General features: G+C 47.3%; 1 protein-coding gene across 1 annotated transcript; it reads right to left on the bottom strand.

Annotated features, from left to right (window-relative positions):
* Nucleotides 1-12,175: 12,175 nt before the first annotated feature.
* On the bottom strand, nt 12,176-17,683 carry LOC138854515 (uncharacterized). The gene is made up of 2 exons (XM_070098285.1): nt 15,748-17,683; nt 12,176-12,717 (listed from the first exon to the last, which is right to left on the bottom strand). The coding sequence occupies exons 1-2, from the start codon at nt 16,957-16,959 to the stop codon at nt 12,361-12,363; spliced, it is 1,569 nt and encodes a 522-aa protein (XP_069954386.1). The 5' UTR covers nt 16,960-17,683; the 3' UTR covers nt 12,176-12,360.
* Between the last annotated feature and the right edge of the window lie 2,637 nt (nt 17,684-20,320).

Here is a 20,320-nt window from a genome sequence, read left to right as displayed (position 1 = left end):
GATAAGGCGAAGGAAATCTCTGCCTTCGTAATTCCAGGAGGTCATTATCAATACAGTTACCCCCATCGGAATGAAAAATTCCCCCTCTTCATTCCAGAAACTTATCCATCAGGCTATTAAAAGACTTGAAGGCACGGCAGCGTACCTAGATGATATTGTTATGGTGTCTGATACTTGGGATCAACACCTACTTAGACTTAAGGCTCTTTTTGAGACCATTAAGAGTTCCCATTTAACAGTTAATTTATCTAAATCTTCCTTTGGCCAGGCCACTGTCACTTTTCTAGGCCATGAAGTAGGTAGTGGTAAAGTTGCACCTAAACTTGCTAAAGTTCTTTCTATTAAAGATTATCCAGTTCCTCATGATAGGAAATCTCTTCAACGTTTCCTAGGCATGATAGGATTTTACAGAAGATTCTGTAAGAATTTCTCAGATATTGTAGCCCCTCTTACCTCTCTTACCAGTCACAAAGGTCCCTTTAATTGGACCTCAGACTGTAACACTGCTTTTAATAAAGCAAAAAGATTATTGTGTACTGCACCCATTCTCTTGTCTCCAGACTTCTCCAAACCTTTTTCATTACAGGTTGATGCTCGTGAGTCTGGGGTTGGGGCAGTACTATTACAAATCGGGAACAAGGAGTCAACAGTGATCACAATCCTCTAGTATATCTCCAAGCCATGAAGAACCACAACACAAGGCTTATGCGCTGGACGCTAAGGCTGCAACCCTATAATATTTCCATTAAATATATTGCCGGCAAAGAAAATATGTTGGCAGACTCTTTATCTAGAGTCTAATATTTTATTTAGGTTAGGATGTTAATTGTGGTAACCCCTTTTCACGCTCTTTTTTTTTTATCCCCTGGTGTGGGTTTTTTTTTTAAGTGAGGGGATGCGGGCTACCGTCCGCCTGTATCTTGGACCTATGCTAGCCTATCTGACTGCTGTCTCACTCTAAGTTTAGGGTTTGGCTTTTGGTCACGAGAAAAGCTGAGCTCTATCTAAGAGTTGGATGGTGGAGAGGAAAGGCGTTCCCATTATATTGTGCCATGGCGGCACGGTTACCACTGGGAGGTGGCAGCCTAATCCTGAGCCTTCTCGGGGTGGGGGTGTGGCATGCAAAGAGTACGTAACCTTTATTCGGCGCATGTACACACCCTCATTTACAGGCTATCTCCCCCAACCAGCGAACCAGGTTGCTAAGAGTTGATGATGGGGCCCAGTCGTTCAACTAGTGACAAGGTTCTAGCCAATAAGAAGATGGTTTTGGCAATCGCAGAGGTTATGTGGGTACCGCTCTCCCATCTGCCCTTGTCATTCCCATTCTAGAGCTGGTTGAAGCACGGTCTGCTATCTTGTGGCTTCTATTTCTGCCTTGCTTACCGTGGAGTGCACTATACTTATCACTGTACAAAGTGTACATATTGCTGTTCTAAATTGGTGAAGGATAATATAAGTCTAAACTTTTTCTACTGTGTTTATTTTGCTCCCATTACACCCGGGATAACAGGCCATTTGGAATCCTGGGTTGTAATAGTGGTTTTGAGGATGGTTGGGGTGGTGGTGGTGAGGATGGTGGTGGTGGAGGTGGTGAGGATTGTGGTTGTGAGGATGGTGGTGGTGGTGGTGAGGATAGTGGTGGTGGTGGTGAGGATGGTGGTGGTGGTGAGGATAATGGTGGTCGTGGTGGTGAGGATGGAGGTGGCGGTGGTGAGGATAGTGGTGGTGGTGGTGAGGATGGTGGTGGTGAGGATGGTGGTGGTGGTTGTGAGGATGGTGGTGGTGGTGGTGAGGATGGTGGTGGTGGTGAGGATGGTGGTGGTGGTTAGGATGGTGGTGGTGGTGAGGATGGTGTTGGTAGTTTTGAGGATTGAGGTGGTGGTGGTGAGGATGGTGGTGGTGGTGGTGAGGAAGGTGGTGGTGGTGGTGAGGATGGTGGTGGTGGTGGTGAGGATGGCGGTGGTGGTGGTGAGAATGATGGTGGTGGTGGTGAGAATGGTTGTGCTGGTGGTGAGGATGGTGGTGGTGAGGATGGTGGTGGTGAGGATGGTGGTGGTGGTGGTGGTGAGGATGGTGGTGGTGGAGGTGAGGATGGTGGTGGTTGTGAGGATGGTGGTGGTGGTGGTGAGCATGGTGGTGGAGGTGGTGAGGATGGTATTGGTGGTGAGGATGGTGGTGGTGGTGGGGATGGTGGTGGTGGTGGTGGTGAGGATGGTGGAGGTGGTGGTGGTGGTGAGTATTATGGTGGTGGTGGTGAGGATGGTGGTGAGGATGGTGGTGGTGACGATGGTGGTTGTGGTGGAGACTAGGGTGGTGGTGGTGAGGATTATGGTCGTGGTGTTGAGGATGGTGGTGGTGGTGAGGATGGTGGTGGTGGTGGTTGGGATGGTGGTGGTGATGATGGTGCTGGTGGTGAGGATGGTGGTGGTGGTGGGGATGGTGGTGAGGATGGTGGTGAGGATGCTGGTGAGGATGGTGGTGGTGAGGATGGTGGTGGTGGTGAGGATGGTGGTGGTGGTGAGGATGGTGGTGGTGGTGAGGATGATGGTGGTGAGGATGGTGGTGGTGTTGGTGAGGTTGGTGGTGGTGGTGGTGGTGGTGAGGGTGGTGGTGGTGGTGGTGAGGATGGTGGTGGTGTGGATGGTGGTGGTGGTGAGGATGGTGGTGGTGGTGGTGGTGAGGATGGTGGTGGTGGTGATGATGGTGGTGGTGGTGAGGATGTTGGTGGTGGTGGTGAGGATGGTGGTGAGGATGGTAGTGAGGATGGTGGTGGTGGTGAGGATGGTGGTGGTGGTGGTGAGGACGGTGGTGGTGGTGGTGAGAATGGTGGTGGTGGTGAGGATGGGGGTGGTGGTGAGGATGGTGGTGATGGTGGTGAAGATGGTGGTGGTGGTGGTGGTGGTGATGATGGTGGTGGTGGTGATGAGGATGGTGGTGGTGGTGGTGAGGATGGTGGTGGTGGTGGAAAGGATGGTGGTGGTGGAGAGGATGGTGGTGGTGGAGAGGATGGTGGTGGTGGTAAGGATGGTTGTGGTGGTAAGGATGGTGGTGGTGGCGAGGATGGTGGTGGTGGCAAGGATGGTGGTGAGGATTGTGGTGGTGGAGGTGAGGATGGTGGTGGAGGTGAGGATGGTGGTGGAGGTGAGGATGGTGGTGGTGGCGTGAATGGTGGTGGTGGTGGTGGTGTGGATGGTGGTGGTGGTAAGGATGGTGGTGGTGGCGTGAATGGTGGTGGTGGTGGTGTGGATGGTGGTGGTGGTGGTGTTGAGGAGTAAGGATGGTTGGGGTGTTGAGGATTGAGGACAGTGGTGGTGGTGAGGAGTAAGGATGGTGGTGGTGGTGGTGAGAAGTGAGGATTGTGGTGGTTGTGAGGTGTGAGGATGGTGGTGGTTTTGAGGAGCGAGGATGGTGGTGGTGGTGAGGAGGGAGGATGATGGTGGTTTTGAAGAGTGAGGATGGTGGTGTGTATTGAGTGACGTCTCTACCTGTTGGGGGTGGGGGTTGTTAGAGAATATGTTGGGGCAGTGAGAGCTGTGGTTGTATCAACCATCAGGGGCAGTGAGGGTCGTGGTTGTATCAACTATCAGGGGGAGTGAGGGCTGTGGTTGTATCAACTATCAAGGGCTTGGAGGGCTGTGGTTGTATCAACTATCAGGGGCAGGGATGGCTGTGGTTGTATCAGCTATCAATGGCAGGGATGGCTGTGGTTGTATCAACTATCAGAGGCAGTGATGGCTGTGGTTGTATCAACTATCAGGGGCAGGGATGGCTGTGGTTGTATCAGCTATCAATGGCAGGGATGGCTGTGGTTGTATCAACTATCAGGGGCAGAGATGGCTGTGGTTGTATAAACTATCAGGGCCAGGGATGGCTGTGGTTGTATCAACTATCAGGGGCAGGGATGGCTGTGGTTGTATCAACTATCAGGGGCAGGGATGGCTGTGGTTGTATCAACTATCAGGGGCAGTGATGGCTGTGGTTGTATCAACTATCAGGGGCAGGGATGGCTGTGGTTGTATCAACTATCAGGGGCAGTGATAGCTGTGGTTGTATCAACTATCAGGGGCCTGGATGGCTGTGGTTGTATCAACTATCAGGGGCAGGGATGGCTGTGGTTGTATCAACTATCAGGGGCAGGGATGGCTGTGATTGTATCAACTATCAGAGGCAGGGATGGCTGTGGTTGTATTAACTATCAGGGGCAGGGATGGCTGTGGTTGTATCAACTATCAGGGGCAGGGATGGCTGTGGTTGTATCAACTATCAGGGGCAGTGATGGCTGTGGTTGTATCAACTATCAGGGGCAGGGATGGCTGTGGTTGTATCAACTATCAGGGGCCTGGATGGCTGTGGTTGTATCAACTATCAGGGGCAGGGATGGCTGTGGTTGTATCAACTATCAGGGGCAGGGATGGCTGTGATTGTATCAACTATCAGGGGCAGTGATAGCTGTGGTTGTATCAACTATCAGGGGCCTGGATGGCTGTGGTTGTATCAACTATCAGGGGCAATGATGGCTGTGGTTGTATCAACTATCAGGGGCAGGGATGGCTGTGGTTGTATCAACTATCAGGGGCAGTGATAGCTGTGGTTGTATCAACTATCAGGGGCCTGGATGGCTGTGGTTGTATCAACTATCAGGGGCAGGGATGGCTGTGGTTGTATCAACTATCAGGGGCAGGGATGGCTGTGATTGTATCAACTATCAGAGGCAGGGATGGCTGTGGTTGTATTAACTATCAGGGGCAGGGATGGCTGTGGTTGTATCAACTATCAGGGGCAGGGATGGCTGTGGTTGTATCAACTATCAGGGGCAGTGATGGCTGTGGTTGTAACAACTATCAGGGGCAGGGATGGCTGTGGTTGTATCAACTATCAGAGGCAGTGATGGCTGTGGTTGTATCAACTATCAGAGGCAGGGATGGCTGTGGTTGTATCAACTATCAGGGGCAGGGATGGCTGTGGTTGTATCAACTATCTGGGGCAGGGATGGCTGTGGTTGTATCAACTATCAGGGGCAGTGACGGCTGTGGTTGTATCAACTATCAGGGGCAATGATGGCTGTGGTTGTATCAACTATCAGGGGCAGGGATGGCTGTGGTTGTATCAACTATCAGGGGCAGTGATGGCTGTGGTTGTATTAACTATCAGGGGCAGGGATGGCTGTGGTTGTATCAACTATCAGGGGCAGAGATGGCTGTGGTTGTATCAACTATCAGAGGCAAGGATGGCTGTGGTTGTATCAACTATCAGGGGCAGTGATAGCTGTGGTTGTATCAACTATCAGGGGCCTGGATGGCTGTGGTTGTATCAACTATCAGGGGCAGGGATGGCTGTGGTTGTATCAACTATCAGGGGCAGGGATGGCTGTGATTGTATCAACTATCAGAGGCAGGGATGGCTGTGGTTGTATTAACTATCAGGGGCAGGGATGGCTGTGGTTGTATCAACTATCAGGGGCAGGGATGGCTGTGGTTGTATCAACTATCAGGGGCAGTGATGGCTGTGGTTGTATCAACTATCAGGGGCAGGGATGGCTGTGGTTGTATCAACTATCAGAGGCAGTGATGGCTGTGGTTGTATCAACTATCAGAGGCAGGGATGGCTGTGGTTGTATCAACTATCAGAGGTAGGGATGGCTGTGGTTGTATCAACTATCAGGGGCAGTGATGCCTGTGGTTATATCAACTCTCAGGGGCAGTGATGGCTGTGGTTGTATCAACTATCAGAGGCAGGGATGGCTGTGGTTGTATCAACTATCAGGGGAAGGGATGGCTGTGGTTGTATCAACTATCAGGGGCAGGGATGGCTGTGGTTGTATCAACTATCAGGGACAGGGATGGCTGTGGTTGTATCAACTATCAGGGGCAGGGATGGCTGTGGTGGTATCAACTATCAGGGGCAGGGATGGCTGTGGTTGTATCAACTATCAGGGGCAGGGATGGCTGTGGTTGTATCAACTATCAGGGGCAGGGATGGCTGTGGTTGCATCAACTCTCAGGAGCAGTGAAGGCAGTTGTTGTTTCAACTATCAAGGACAGTGAAGGCAGTGGTTGTATCAACTATCAGGGGCTGTGGGGGGCAGTGGTTGTATCAATTATCATGGGCAGTGAGGGCAGTGGTCGTATCAACTATCAGGGGCAGTGAGGGCTGTAGTTGCATCAACTATCAGGGGCTGGGAGGGCAGTGGTTGTATCAACTATCAGGGGCAGTGAGCGCAGTGGTTGTATCAACTATCAGGGTCAGTGATGGCAGTGGTTATATCAATTATCAGGGGCTGGGAGGGCAGTGGTTGTATCAACTCTCAGTGGCAGTGAGGGCTGTAGTTGCATCAACTATCAGGGGCAGTGAGGGCTGTGGTTGTATCAACTACCAGGGGCAATGAGGGCAGAGGTTGTATCAACTATCAAGGGCAGTGAGGGCAGTGATTGTATCAACTATCAGTGGCAGTGAGGGCTGTGGTTGCATCAACTATCAAATGCAGGGAGGGCTGTGGTTGTATCAACTATCAGGGGCAGTGAGGGCAGTGTTTGTATCAAGTATCATGGGCAGTGTGGGCTGTGGTTGTATCAACTATTAGGGGCAGTGAGGGCTGTGGTTGCATCAACTATCAGGGGGCAGGGAGGGCTTTGGTAATATCAACTATCAGCTGCTGGTTGGGCTGTGGTTGTATCAACTATCAGGGGCAGGGATGGCTGTGGTTGTATCAACTATCAGGGGCAGGGATGGCTGTGGTTGTATCAACTATCAGGGGCAGTGATGGCTGTGGTTGTATCAACTATCAGGGGCAATGATGGCTGTGGTTGTATCAACTATCAGGGGCAGGGATGGCTGTGGTTGTATCAACTATCAGGGGCAGTGATAGCTGTGGTTGTATCAACTATCAGGGGCCTGGATGGCTGTGGTTGTATCAACTATCAGGGGCAGGGATGGCTGTGGTTGTATCAACTATCAGGGGCAGGGATGGCTGTGATTGTATCAACTATCAGAGGCAGGGATGGCTGTGGTTGTATTAACTATCAGGGGCAGGGATGGCTGTGGTTGTATCAACTATCGGGGGCAGGGATGGCTGTGGTTGTATCAACTATCAGGGGCAGTGATGGCTGTGGTTGTATCAACTATCAGGGGCAGGGATGGCTGTGGTTGTATCAACTATCAGAGGCAGTGATGGCTGTGGTTGTATCAACTATCAGAGGCAGGGATGGCTGTGGTTGTATCAACTATCAGGGGCAGGGATGGCTGTGGTTGTATCAACTATCTGGGGCAGGGATGGCTGTGGTTGTATCAACTATCAGGGGCAGTGATGGCTGTGGTTGTATCAACTATCAGGGGCAATGATGGCTGTGGTTGTATCAACTATCAGGGGCAGGGATGGCTGTGGTTGTATCAACTATCAGGGGCAGTGATGGCTGTGGTTGTATTAACTATCAGGGGCAGGGATGGCTGTGGTTGTATCAACTATCAGGGGCAGAGATGGCTGTGGTTGTATCAACTATCAGAGGCAAGGATGGCTGTGGTTGTATCAACTATCAGGGGCAGTGATAGCTGTCGTTGTATCAACTATCAGGGGCCTGGATGGCTGTGGTTGTATCAACTATCAGGGGCAGGGATGGCTGTGGTTGTATCAACTATCAGGGGCAGGGATGGCTGTGATTGTATCAACTATCAGAGGCAGGGATGGCTGTGGTTGTATTAACTATCAAGGGCAGGGATGGCTGTGGTTGTATCAACTATCAGGGGCAGGGATGGCTGTGGTTGTATCAACTATCAGGGGCAGTGATGGCTGTGGTTGTATCAACTATCAGGGGCAGGGATGGCTGTGGTTGTATCAACTATCAGAGGCAGTGATGGCTGTGGTTGTATCAACTATCAGAGGCAGGGATGGCTGTGGTTGTATCAACTATCAGAGGCAGGGATGGCTGTGGTTGTATCAACTATCAGGGGCAGGGATGGCTGTGGTTGTATCAACTATCAGGGGCAGGGATGGCTGTGGTTGTATCAACTATCAGGGGCAGTGATGGCTGTGGTTGTATCAACTATCAGGGGCAGGGATGGCTGTGGTTGTATCAACTATCAGAGGCAGTGATGGCTGTGGTTGTATCAACTATCAGAGGCAGGGATGGCTGTGGTTGTATCAACTATCAGAGGCAGGGATGGCTGTGGTTGTATCAACTATCAGGGGCAGGGATGGCTGTGGTTGTATCAACTATCAGGGGCAGGGATGGCTGTGGTTGTATCAACTATCAGGGACAGGGATGGCTGTGGTTGTATCAACTATCAGGGGCAGGGATGGCTGTGGTGGTATCAACTATCAGGGGCAGGGATGGCTGTGGTTGTATCAACTATCAGGGGCAGGGATGGCTGTGGTTGTATCAACTATCAGGGGCAGGGATGGCTGTGGTTGCATCAACTCTCAGGAGCAGTGAAGGCAGTTGTTGTTTCAACTATCAAGGACAGTGAAGGCAGTGGTTGTATCAACTATCAGGGGCTGTGGGGGGCAGTGGTTGTATCAATTATCATGGGCAGTGAGGGCAGTGGTCGTATCAACTATCAGGGGCAGTGAGGGCTGTAGTTGCATCAACTATCAGGGGCTGGGAGGGCAGTGGTTGTATCAACTATCAGGGGCAGTGAGCGCAGTGGTTGTATCAACTATCAGGGTCAGTGATGGCAGTGGTTATATCAATTATCAGGGGCTGGGAGGGCAGTGGTTGTATCAACTCTCAGTGGCAGTGAGGGCTGTAGTTGCATCAACTATCAGGGGCAGTGAGGGCTGTGGTTGTATCAACTACCAGGGGCAATGAGGGCAGAGGTTGTATCAACTATCAAGGGCAGTGAGGGCAGTGATTGTATCAACTATCAGTGGCAGTGAGGGCTGTGGTTGCATCAACTATCAAATGCAGGGAGGGCTGTGGTTGTATCAACTATCAGGGGCAGTGAGGGCAGTGTTTGTATCAAGTATCATGGGCAGTGTGGGCTGTGGTTGTATCAACTATTAGGGGCAGTGAGGGCTGTGGTTGCATCAACTATCAGGGGGCAGGGAGGGCTTTGGTAATATCAACTATCAGCTGCTGGTTGGGCTGTGGTTGTATCAACTATCATGGGCAGTGAGGGCAGTGGTTGTATCAACTATCCGGGGCTGTGAGGGCAGTGGTTTTATCAACTATCAAGGGCAGTGATGGCTGTGGTTGTATCAATATTACAACCCAGGATTCCAAATGGCCTGTTATCCCGGGTGTATTGGGAGCAAAATAAACACAGCAGAAAAAGTTTAGATTTATATTATCCTTCACCAATTTAGAACAGCAATATGTACACTATGTACAGTGATAAGTATAGTGCACTCCACGGTAAGCAAAGCAGAAATAGAAGCCACAAGATAACAGACCGTGCTTCAACGAGCTCTAGAATGGGAATGACAAGGGCAGACAGGAGAGCGGTACCCACATAACCTCTGCGATTGCCAAAACCATCTTCTTATTGGCTAGAACCTGGTCACTAGTTGAACGACTGGGCCCCATCATCAACTCTTAGCAACCTGGTTCGCTGGTTGGGGGAGATAGCCTGTAAATGAGGGTGCATACATGCGCCGAATAAAGGTTACTTACTCTTTGCATGCCACAATCAACTATCAGGGGCAGTGAGGGCTGTGGTAGTATCAACTATCAGAGGCAGGGATGGCTTTAGTAGTATCAACTATCAGGTGCTGGAAGTGCTGAGGTTGTATAAACTATCAAGGGCAGGGGAGGGCTGTGGTTGTATCACCCCTCAAGGAAGGTTCCTTTATGTTGGTTATGGGCTCTTGATTTAGGGAATTGGATCTGTGCTCCAGTTCCCCGAATTAAGCCTGAATGCCTTCCACATCCCCCCTGGCTGTGGTTGTGTCAACTATCAGGGACAGGGATGGCTGTGGTTGTATCAACTATCAGGGGCAGTGAGGGCAGTAGTTGTATCAACTATCAGGGGCAGGGATGGCTGTAGTTGTATCAACTATCAGGGGCAGGGATGGCTGTGGTTGTATCAACTATCAGGGGCAGGGATGGCTGTAGTTGTATCAACTATCAGGGGCAGGGATGGCTGTGGTTGTATCAACTATCAGGGGCAGTGAGGGCAGTAGTTGTATCAACTATCAGGGGCAGGGATGGCTGTGGTTGTATCAACTATCAGGGGCAGGGATGGCTGTGGTTGTATCAACTATCAGGGGCAGGGATGGCTGTAGTTGTATCAACTATCAGGGGCAGGGATGGCTGTGGTTGTATCAACTATCAGGGGCAGTGAGGGCAGTAGTTGTATCAACTATCAGGGGCAGGGATGGCTGTGGTTGTATCAACTATCAGGGGCAGGGATGGCTGTGGTTGTATCAACTATCAGGGGCAGGGATGGCTGTGGTTGTATCAACTATCAGGGGCAGCGAGGGCAGTAGTTGTATCAACTATCAGGGGCAGGGATGGCTGTGGTTGTATCAACTATCAGGGGCAGGGATGGATGTGGTTGTGTCAACTATCAGGGGCAGTGAGGGCAGTAGTTGTATCAACTATCATAAGAAGAAGAACATAAGAACGTAGGAACGCTGCAGCAGGCCTACTGGCCCATGCGAGGCAGGTCTAAGTCTCCTACCGGCTTAAGTTAATGCACCCAACCTAGTCAGGTCAGGTCACCTTGACATAAGGGAGGAACACGGCAACCGTCCTGGTAGCACAAGCTAATCAGGTCCAACTCACACCCACCCACACCCACTCATGTATTTATCCAATCTATTTTCAAAGCTACACAACGTTCTGGCCTCTATAACTGTACTCGGGAGTTTGTTCCACTCATGCACAACTCTATTACCAAACCAGTACTTTCCTATATCCTTCCTGAATCTGAATTTTTCCAACTTAAGACCATTGCTGCGAGTCCTGTCTAGGCTAGATATTTTCAGCACACTATTTACATCCTCTTTATTTATTCCTGTCTTCCATTTATACACGCAGTGAGGGCAGTAGTTGTATCAACTATCAGGGGCAGGGCCCTGCTAGACTACATTGTTCTATTATTTAAGCAACTATTGCTATTAACTAGAGGCCACACTGAAAAAAAACAATTTGCCACAACTCGCATCACAGTACATTATATCTGTATATACTACACTGACTTTTTCTCTGTATGAATTTACTCTCTGTGTCAAGTCCGCAGTGTTGACATAGAAGTTAGCTGTACTATGTATTGTTATATATTTCAGCGTGTAACTAAGGCCCTCTTCAGAGGACTCATGAAGAGTCGCCTCCTTTTCTTGGTTAGATTCAAATTTCGCCATATATTATTAGGTAAGTGGACACATGTACAGCTACCTACCATGAGTCTTTCTACCTGGAGGTCGTTCCGAGACTCAACGCCCTACCCCCATCCTCGCCCCAGTCCGTGACCAGGCCTCTCGTCGGATCAAGGCCTGATCAACCAGGCTGTTACTGAAGACCGCATGCAATCTAACGTACGACCCACAGCCCGGTTGGTTGAGCACTGACTTTAGGTATCTGTCCAGTTCCCTCTTGTAAGTAGCCAGAGGTCTATTGATAATTCAACTTATGTATGGTGGGATGTTGCTGAACAGTCTTGGGACCAAGACACTTATTGTGTATTACAACCTAGGATTTCAAATGGCCTGTTATCCCAGGTGTAATGGGAGCAAATAAACACAGTAGAAAAAGTTTAGACTTATATTATCCTTCACCAATTATAACAGCAATATGTACACTATGTACAGTGATAAATATAGTGCACTCCACGGTAAGCAAAGCAGAAATAGAAGCCACAAGATAGCAGACCGTGCTTCAACCAGCTCTAGAGTGGGAATGACAAGGGCAGACAGGAGAGCGGTATCCACATAACCTCTGCGATTGTCAATCCCACCTTCTTATTGGCTAGAACCTGGTCACTAGTTGAACGATGGGGCCCCATCATCAACTCTTAGCAACCTGGTTCGCTGGTTGGGGGAGATAGCCTGTAAATGAGGGTGTGTCCATGCGCCGAATAAAGGTTACGTACTCTTTGCATGCCACACCCCCACCCCCGAGAAGGCTCAGGATTAGGCTGCCACCTCCCAGTGGTAACCGTGCCGCCATGGCACAAAATAATGGGACCGCCTATCCTCTCCACCATCCAACTCTTAGATAGAGCTCAGCTTTCCTAGTGACCAAAAGCCAAACCCTAAACTTAGAGTGAGACAGCAGTCAGACAGGCTAGCATAGGTCCAAGATACAGGCGGACGGTAGCCCGCATCCCCTCACTAAAAAAAAAAACCCCACATCAGGGGATAAAAAAAAAGAGCTTGAAAGGGGGGTTACCACAAATACATCCTAACCTAAATAAAATAATAAACTAGACTCTTGACAAAGAGTCTGCCAACACATTTTCTTTGCCGGCAATATAATGAATTCTGATATTGTAGGGCTGCAGCCTGAGCGTCCAACGCATAAGCCTTGTGTTGTGATTCTTCATGGCTTGGAGATAGACTAACGGGTTGTGATCACTGTAGACTGTGACCACCTGCGATGTCTGGCCCACATAAACATCAAAATGCTCCAAAGCCATTACCAGCGCGAGGGCTTCTTTTTCAATGGTAGAGTAAGCTCTCTGATGTGGCTGGAACTTAGCTGAAAAGTATGCGATTGGCTGCAGCTCCTTGTTCCCGATTTGTAATAGTACCGCCCCAACCCCAGACTCACAAGCATCAACCTGTAATGAAAAAGGTTTGGAGAAGTCTGGAGACAGGAGAATGGGTGCAGAGCACAATAATCTTTTTGCTTTATTAAAAGCAGTGTTACAATCTGACGTCCAATTAAAGGGAACTTTATGACTGGTAAGAGAGGTAAGAGGGGCTACAATATCTGAGAAATTCTTACAGAATCTTCTGTAAAATCCTATCATGCCTAGGAAACGTTGAAGAGATTTCCTATCATGAGGAACTGGATAATCTTTAATCGAAAGAACTTTAGCAAGTTTAGGTGCAACATTACCACTACCTACTTCATGGCCTAGAAAAGTGATAGTGGCCTGGCCAAAGGAAGATTTAGATAAATTAACTGTTAATTGGGAATTCTTAAAGGTCTCAAACAGAGCTTTAAGTCTAAGTAGGTGTTGATCCCAAGTATCAGACACCACAACAATATCATCTAGGTATGCTGCCGTGCCTTCAAGTCCTTTAATAGCCTGATGGACGAGTTTCTGGAATGAAGAGGGGGAATTTTTCATTCCGAAGGGGGTAACTGTATACTGATAATGACCTCCTGGAATTACGAAGGCAGAGATTTCCTTCGCCTTATCTGTCAAAGGTACCTGATAGTAACCTTTAAGGAGATCTAATTTGGACACAAAAGTAGCCTTACCCACAAAGTCAATTACGTCATCCAGACGAGGAAGAGGGTAAGCATCTGTGATTGTGACCTCGTTCACTTTACGGTAGTCTGTGCACATACGAAACCCTCCATCAGCCTTTTTTACTAGGATGCACGGTGAAGCCCATGGACTAGATGACTCCTCCACTAAACCATGTTCTAACAAGAAGTCTACTTCCTGCTGAAGTAGCCTTTGCTTTTCAGGATTAGCTCTGTAGGGGGAGAGTTTAATTGGTTTAGATTTTCCCACATCTACATCATGGTAACCTAACGTACATTTTTTCGGCACATCCGAAAAAATATTAGGATATGACTGTAGAAGCTCAGTTAAATTGGTTGCTTGTATTTCAGATAATCCATCCATTAACGGGCTAGGATCCTTGAGGAGGACAGAATTTGAAAGTTTAGTATTAATTTCAGAGATAGAGTGCAAAGAGTCAGAGTCGTCCTCAGAGGTAGAGGACAGAGTCATTACTGGGACTTTATCTGGTGTATGAAAGGCCTTGATTTGATTAATGTGGTAAGTTTTTGTTTTTGAGGTCTTATCAATGGGAGCTACCACATAATTTAAATCAGATAATCTACTTACTATCTGCATAGGTCCCGTAAATCTAGCTTTCAAGGTGTGGCCAGGTATAGGTTCCTGCACCAACACCTTGTCTCCTGGATGGAAGGAGCGGAATTGTGCACTTTTGTCATACCTCTGTTTCATCTTACTTTGAGCTATCTTTAGGTTAGCCGTGGCTAACTCACGTGCCACCTGCAACCTTGAAGACGGGTTGTAGAGTGCTGAGCTTACGTCTTCTCCCATCCATCCTTCTTTGAGCACCCGAAGAGGACCTCGTACATTGTGCCCAAAGATCAGCTCAAACGGACTATACCCTGTAGACTCTTGCACCGTCTCTCGTACTGAGAACAGCAACAAAGGTAGAGATTCATCCCAATCTGTCGGAAAGTGCATGCAAAAACTTCTCATCATTGTTTTTAATGTTTGGTGGAATCTTTCCAAGGCGCCTTGGGACTGAGGGTGATAGGCAGTGGATAAGTTGTGAATTATCCCTAACCTAGTTAATACTTCCCTAAATGCTTTGGCAGTGAAGTTAGTACCTTGATCACTTTGTATAGTTTTAGGAATGCCAAAACAAGAAATGAATTTTGTTAAAGCTTTGAGAATAGCTTTAGTATTGATACTACGCATTGGGACCGCTTCAGGATATCTGGTTACTTTATCCATAATTGTAAATAAATACTGATTTCCAGACTTTGACTTAGGTAGTGGACCTACACAATCTATAATTAAATCTGCAAAAGGTTCTCCATCAGCAGGTATGGGTTGGAGAGGTGCAGGTTTAATGGAATGTCCAGGTTTCCCAACTTGCTGACATTCTCGGCAACACCTAATATGATTCTTCACATCTTTCTTTAATTTTGGCCAATAAAATTCTTTTGTGATTCTATACAAGGTTTTTGTAATTCCTAAGTGACCTCCTAATGACGTATTATGAGCTATATTTAATATCTGAGGTCTATACTTGGTTGGAACCACTAACCTGTCGTATAATTGCCGGCCCTCTATCTCCTTACCAGTCTCAGTGCATACCAAATAATCATTTTTAACTTCATACTTGACTGGATGACCCAAAGAGGATTTACCCATGGCTGCCTCAAAAGCGAATTTTAAAGAAGGGTCCTTTCGTTGTTCCTCCCGGAAGGACAGTCCCTCGGGCATGGAAACAGAGACATCTGGGAATCCTGCAACCTGGGAATAGGAAGGCTTGATCGGGGTCTGTTCACTTGATTTACGAGACTCCGGCCGGTGTGTCTCATAAAACAACGTGGCTATTCCGAGATCGGAGTCGTCCAAGGATAGGTCAACATTCTCCCCAGACAACCCTTGGGATGTTGCCCGAGTTATGGCCAACACTGGAAAAGCATTAATCATTATAGGTTCAGGACACGAAGTAACAGTAGTAATGTTATTACCCAGTAATAACATGGCATTTTTCATGGGAAATCCTTTTGAGATACCTACAGTCAAGTACCCAGTGTAATATTTGCACTGTACATAAATTTTATGCAAAGGAACTGAATATATAGCTCCTCCGTAAGCTTCCAATAAAACCGAGGAATTCAAGGAAGTATTCTCTGAAAGGGGTAATATTCCTTCTCTGACAAGTGAGCAATATGCTCCAGTATCTCTAAAGGTATTTACTTTAGTTGGTTCTGAGTTTTCCTGAAGGGAAATAAGACTTTCGCAATAATAAGGGGCCATACCTTTTTCTACTTCTCTAGGGGACATGTTACTAGGGATATTAGAGATTTTCCCGATGGGTTGAGGTTTTTGAGGGCAGTTGGAACTGATGTGACCTACTTTATTGCATCTGAAGCAGACGACAGGCTTGCCCTTTACTCCCTGATGACGTTGCAAGTGGTGTCGTTCTGGCTGGTGCCTCTCTGGATATTGTTGTCGAGATGCTCCATAAGTAGTTTGCCTCTCCGCAGGGGGACCATATGTTGAGAAGCGTGGCTCACCAGGTGACTTATTTGGATGACGTAGACGCTCTCCCTCCTGCTGGCACTTCATTCTCCAATGTTGTCGATCTCTGCTCACGCCAGACTGTTGAAAAGAGAGACAGGACCGCTCGGACAAGGAGCGGTTCGTTTCGAAGGTATCAGCCAACCTGGCCGCCTCCAATGCAGTGGTTAAGTCACGATCCTGCAGAAAGACACGAACCTCTGGTCCCACAGACTCCAGCAGGTTATCAATCAGAATAAGCTGCACCAGCTCCTCAAAGTTAGAGACACCACTCGCTTTATACCAGCTGGTAAAAGCTTTGGTTTGCTGTCTCGCAAAGTCCACCAGGGATTGACCAAGCTGCCGCCTGTTCAATTTGAAGGTCTTACGATATTTAGCTGGGATACATGTATATGCTCCCAACACTGTGGTCTTCACTACTTGATAATCAGAGAATTCAGCGTCAGTTAATACCGACGTAAATTCCTGTGCCTTACCCAATAATGCTGTATGAACCAACGCTGCCCAGTGCTGTTCCGGCCACCTCAAGGCTCGAGCCTGATTTTCGAAGCTTTCGAAAAATTGCTCTGGTTCGGCCTCATTGAAGCGGGGAACCAGCTGTACTGCTTTTTGTAAACTGAAATCGTTTACAGAATGCGAAAACTGCCTCCTCTCTCTTTCCCTATCAAATTCTTCCCTTGCGAATGCTCTCTGTTCCCTAGTTTGCTCCAGCGTGATTTTTGCCAGCTCAAGTGCCAACGACGCTGATTCACCCTGAGACAACCCAGCTGCACTATACTGACCATTTTGCTCCGTAGGTGTATCATCTTCCTCCTGCGAGAACATAGTAGTTTTTTCCCTAGCTCCCGTAAAGGGAGGAGTTTGATGTGCCATCTCTTCTTCAATAAGTATGTCAGCAATAAGTGAACGCAGTTGCGCAGCTGTGAGAGTGCGTTTATAGGGAATGCCAATGAAACGAGCAATTTGCCAACAACGCTGTAGGGACAATTTAGGTAGGTTATGCAAAGTATATGCCGACACCAGGCGTCTGACTCGTCTACGTGGCATAAGTTATTCGCTATGCACAGTACGAATACCCCAACGTAACACGTTAATTTGCAGAACACGCTTAGCTATGCACAGTACGATTGCAGAATACGCATACAAGCAAAGCCGACTGCACACAAGATTGACCGTAGCGAAGCGAGCACACTGAACAAGCTAGTAGCGAGCTGTTGAACGATCACACAATAGCAAGGCTGATCATAAGCAACTGACACGCAAAATTTGTAAAGCGAAGCGAAACAGCAAGCTACACAATGTTCCTGCTACAAGCTTCACCCTAAGCTCAACCGTTTCTCTAAGTTCAGCTCTCGGACAGGCTACCCATATTACAACCTAGGATTTCAAATGGCCTGTTATCCCAGGTGTAATGGGAGCAAATAAACACAGTAGAAAAAGTTTAGACTTATATTATCCTTCACCAATTATAACAGCAATATGTACACTATGTACAGTGATAAATATAGTGCACTCCACGGTAAGCAAAGCAGAAATAGAAGCCACAAGATAGCAGACCGTGCTTCAACCAGCTCTAGAGTGGGAATGACAAGGGCAGACAGGAGAGCGGTATCCACATAACCTCTGCGATTGTCAATCCCACCTTCTTATTGGCTAGAACCTGGTCACTAGTTGAACGATGGGGCCCCATCATCAACTCTTAGCAACCTGGTTCGCTGGTTGGGGGAGATAGCCTGTAAATGAGGGTGTGTCCATGCGCCGAATAAAGGTTACGTACTCTTTGCATGCCACATTGTGCTTTTTCTTAGCGTACTCACGACTCCCCTGCTTTTCATTGGGGATGTGTTGCAACGTCTGCCAAGTCTTTTGCTTTCGAAGGGAGTGATTTCTGTGTGCAAATTTGAGACCAGTTTCTCAAGAATTTTCTAGGTGTAGAATATGATGAATCTTTCTCGCCTGCGTTTCACAGAGTACAGGACAAGAGACTTCAAACGTTACCAGTAATTAAAGTGCTTGACTGAACGAGCTTATGTTAACAGTGAAGGTTCTTTGTACTTTCTCTGGACCTGCGATTACACCTTCCTTGAATGGGGCTGTTAGTGTACATCAGTATACCAGCCCTAGAGAGAACAAGTGACTTGGGCTGTTAGTGTACATCAGTATACCAACCCTAGAGAGAACACGTGACTTGGGCTGTTAGTGTACATCAGTATACCAGCCCTAGAGAGAACAAGTGACTTGGGCTGTTAGTGTACATCAGTATACCAACCCTAGAGAGAACAAGTGACTTGGGCTGTTAGTGTACATCAGTATACCAGCCCTACTTACAATAGTGGCAGGTCCCACTGTGATCCTGCCTCCTCCTGCTTCAACTCATCTCAACGCAGTATATAAGTCACCTCTCTGGCCCTATGCTGCACTTCCTTCAAGAATGAAGGACTGAACACATCGATTCCAGGTTGAGGGACTGATTACCTCAAACTTCTACTCTCCTTACCCACTTCTACTTTGTATTGGACTGATGAAGCCACTGGGTGGCGAAACGTTTCTTCAATAAAGATTCCCATGTGTTGCATAAGTGTCTCAATTCTTCATACCAGCCCTAGAGAGAACAAGTGACTTGGGCTGTAAGTGTACATCAGTATTGTGAGGGAATAGTTCAATAGATAGGAGTAGTGAGGGAGTGTATAGTATCAATAGTTTCATTGCCGGCTACTTGTTAAGGTAGGGTAAGTCCAGCTCCAGCTATTCACCCCCTCCTTTTTCCCCCATCCCCGAAAGTGATAGTTTGATTGCCGGCTGCTTGTTAAGGTAGGGTCAGTCTAGCTCCCGCTATCCCTTCCCCTCCATCTTGCCTTCCCCTGAAAGGTGACGTGTGGGGCTCCAGTCGAACAGTAAATCACTCGACTCACAGCTCCCAACACTATTGTAAGTACACACCTCATCATATTTTAGTGGACTTATTGGTTGAAAGCTTCACTTTTGACCAATAATTAACTTAGTCTTTTCAGTCTTTATCTGTTAAATGTTTTAATAATCACCACATCTTTTAGGTATTGTACTTATCATGGAGAGTGATTTCTTAAGCAGTGGATAATCTGTCTCTCTTTACAGCTTGGAATGACAGAGAGGGTCACCTGCCAACCAATGAGAAGAATAGAAGGAGATGGACTAACGTCCTGAGACGTCCCATGTTTAATCTAATTACCTGTTATGTAAGCCAACACAGGACCTAACCCCTCATCATAGCAGTGGTAACGAACCTGTTTTCCTGTCATCTGAAGTAATTACTCACGGCCATACTCTGTGAAGAATGAGCCGGTGGTGGTCACCAACACCTGCTACCCCCCCACATCAGCAACGACTACGATTTCAACAACATGCAGTGTCACCAACACCTGACACCCCATTACCATGATATACCTATATTAGCGTTGAATTCAAATGTAATTTTTTTCATTTAATTTTTCATTTTTCATTTTTCTTTCAATTAGGATACCCATTCATGTTTTATTGTTTTACATTTTCCGTTTCTAAATAATAAAGTGTTTATCATTATCCGTTTTTATTTCTTTTTCTATTCATTAATTTTCCTGAGGAGGAGCCAGCCTTGGTAATACTGACTGAAGTTGTTACAGGGCTGAGTAAGCTTTCACAAGTGGCGACCTTGCCAGGATCAACTCGACTGAATCAAGATTCAACTCCATCTCGAATCTAACATTGAAACTTCAACGCCGCATACCACAGACGGTTACCACCAGCCATGAGTAATCATTCTCTATGGTAGGACTACAGTACAGGTATTTAAAAGATTTGGTGATTGTTATAGTCTCAATTTATTGTAAGTCAAGTCAGGCAGGATATAATGTTTAATTCTGCCACCTTTTCGAGCTTGAAACACTTTGGAGGATTAGACTCTAGGGACCCGAGATTTTCCAGTGACAATTTGTTTCATTGAGCTCTTTATTATATCAAGGGAACTGTCGTAGGACACTCTTGATTTGTTGGTGAGAAGATTGGATGGTCTTCTTACTGTTTGCTCGGAGCCGGCATAGAACCCTTCGTTTTCATTAATACATATTGTTTAATTGAAGTAGGGATCGAGCCCTCTGGTTTATTTACAGTTTGAGCGGAGCAGGAATTGAACCCTCCATTTTCTTTGATACCCGTTTCTTTTTCCCCTGATAGTTTAAGTTATTCTTGCAAGTATGGAGGAATACCAGTTTTGGATGAATGCTGGAAGTAAGTTAGGAATAACAGGGAAAAGTTTAGAAGCTTTCATTAGTGCTAAGATCCAGGAAAGAGAAAGAAAGGAGAAAGAGAACCTTGAAAGACAGGAGAAAAAGGAGAAAGAGAACCTTGAAAGACAGGAGAAAAAGGAGAAAGAAAACCTTGAAAGACAGGTGGA

This window comes from Cherax quadricarinatus, chromosome 61 (assembly GCF_038502225.1).
Source record: "Cherax quadricarinatus isolate ZL_2023a chromosome 61, ASM3850222v1, whole genome shotgun sequence".
Lineage (NCBI taxonomy): Eukaryota > Metazoa > Arthropoda > Malacostraca > Decapoda > Parastacidae > Cherax > Cherax quadricarinatus.
This window is presented reverse-complemented; position numbering and strand designations above follow the sequence as displayed.

What these genes read in the sequence shown, in the direction of transcription:
- LOC138854515 (XM_070098285.1), bottom strand. Translation starts at nt 16,959, where the DNA reads ATGCCACGTAGACGAGTCAGACGCCTGGTGTCGGCATATACTTTGCAT. An exon ending in TCTGCTTCAGATGCAATAAA is followed by an intron (nt 12,718 to 15,747) that starts GTAGGTCACATC and finishes TTTTCATTACAG; the next exon opens with GTTGATGCTTGTGAGTCTGG.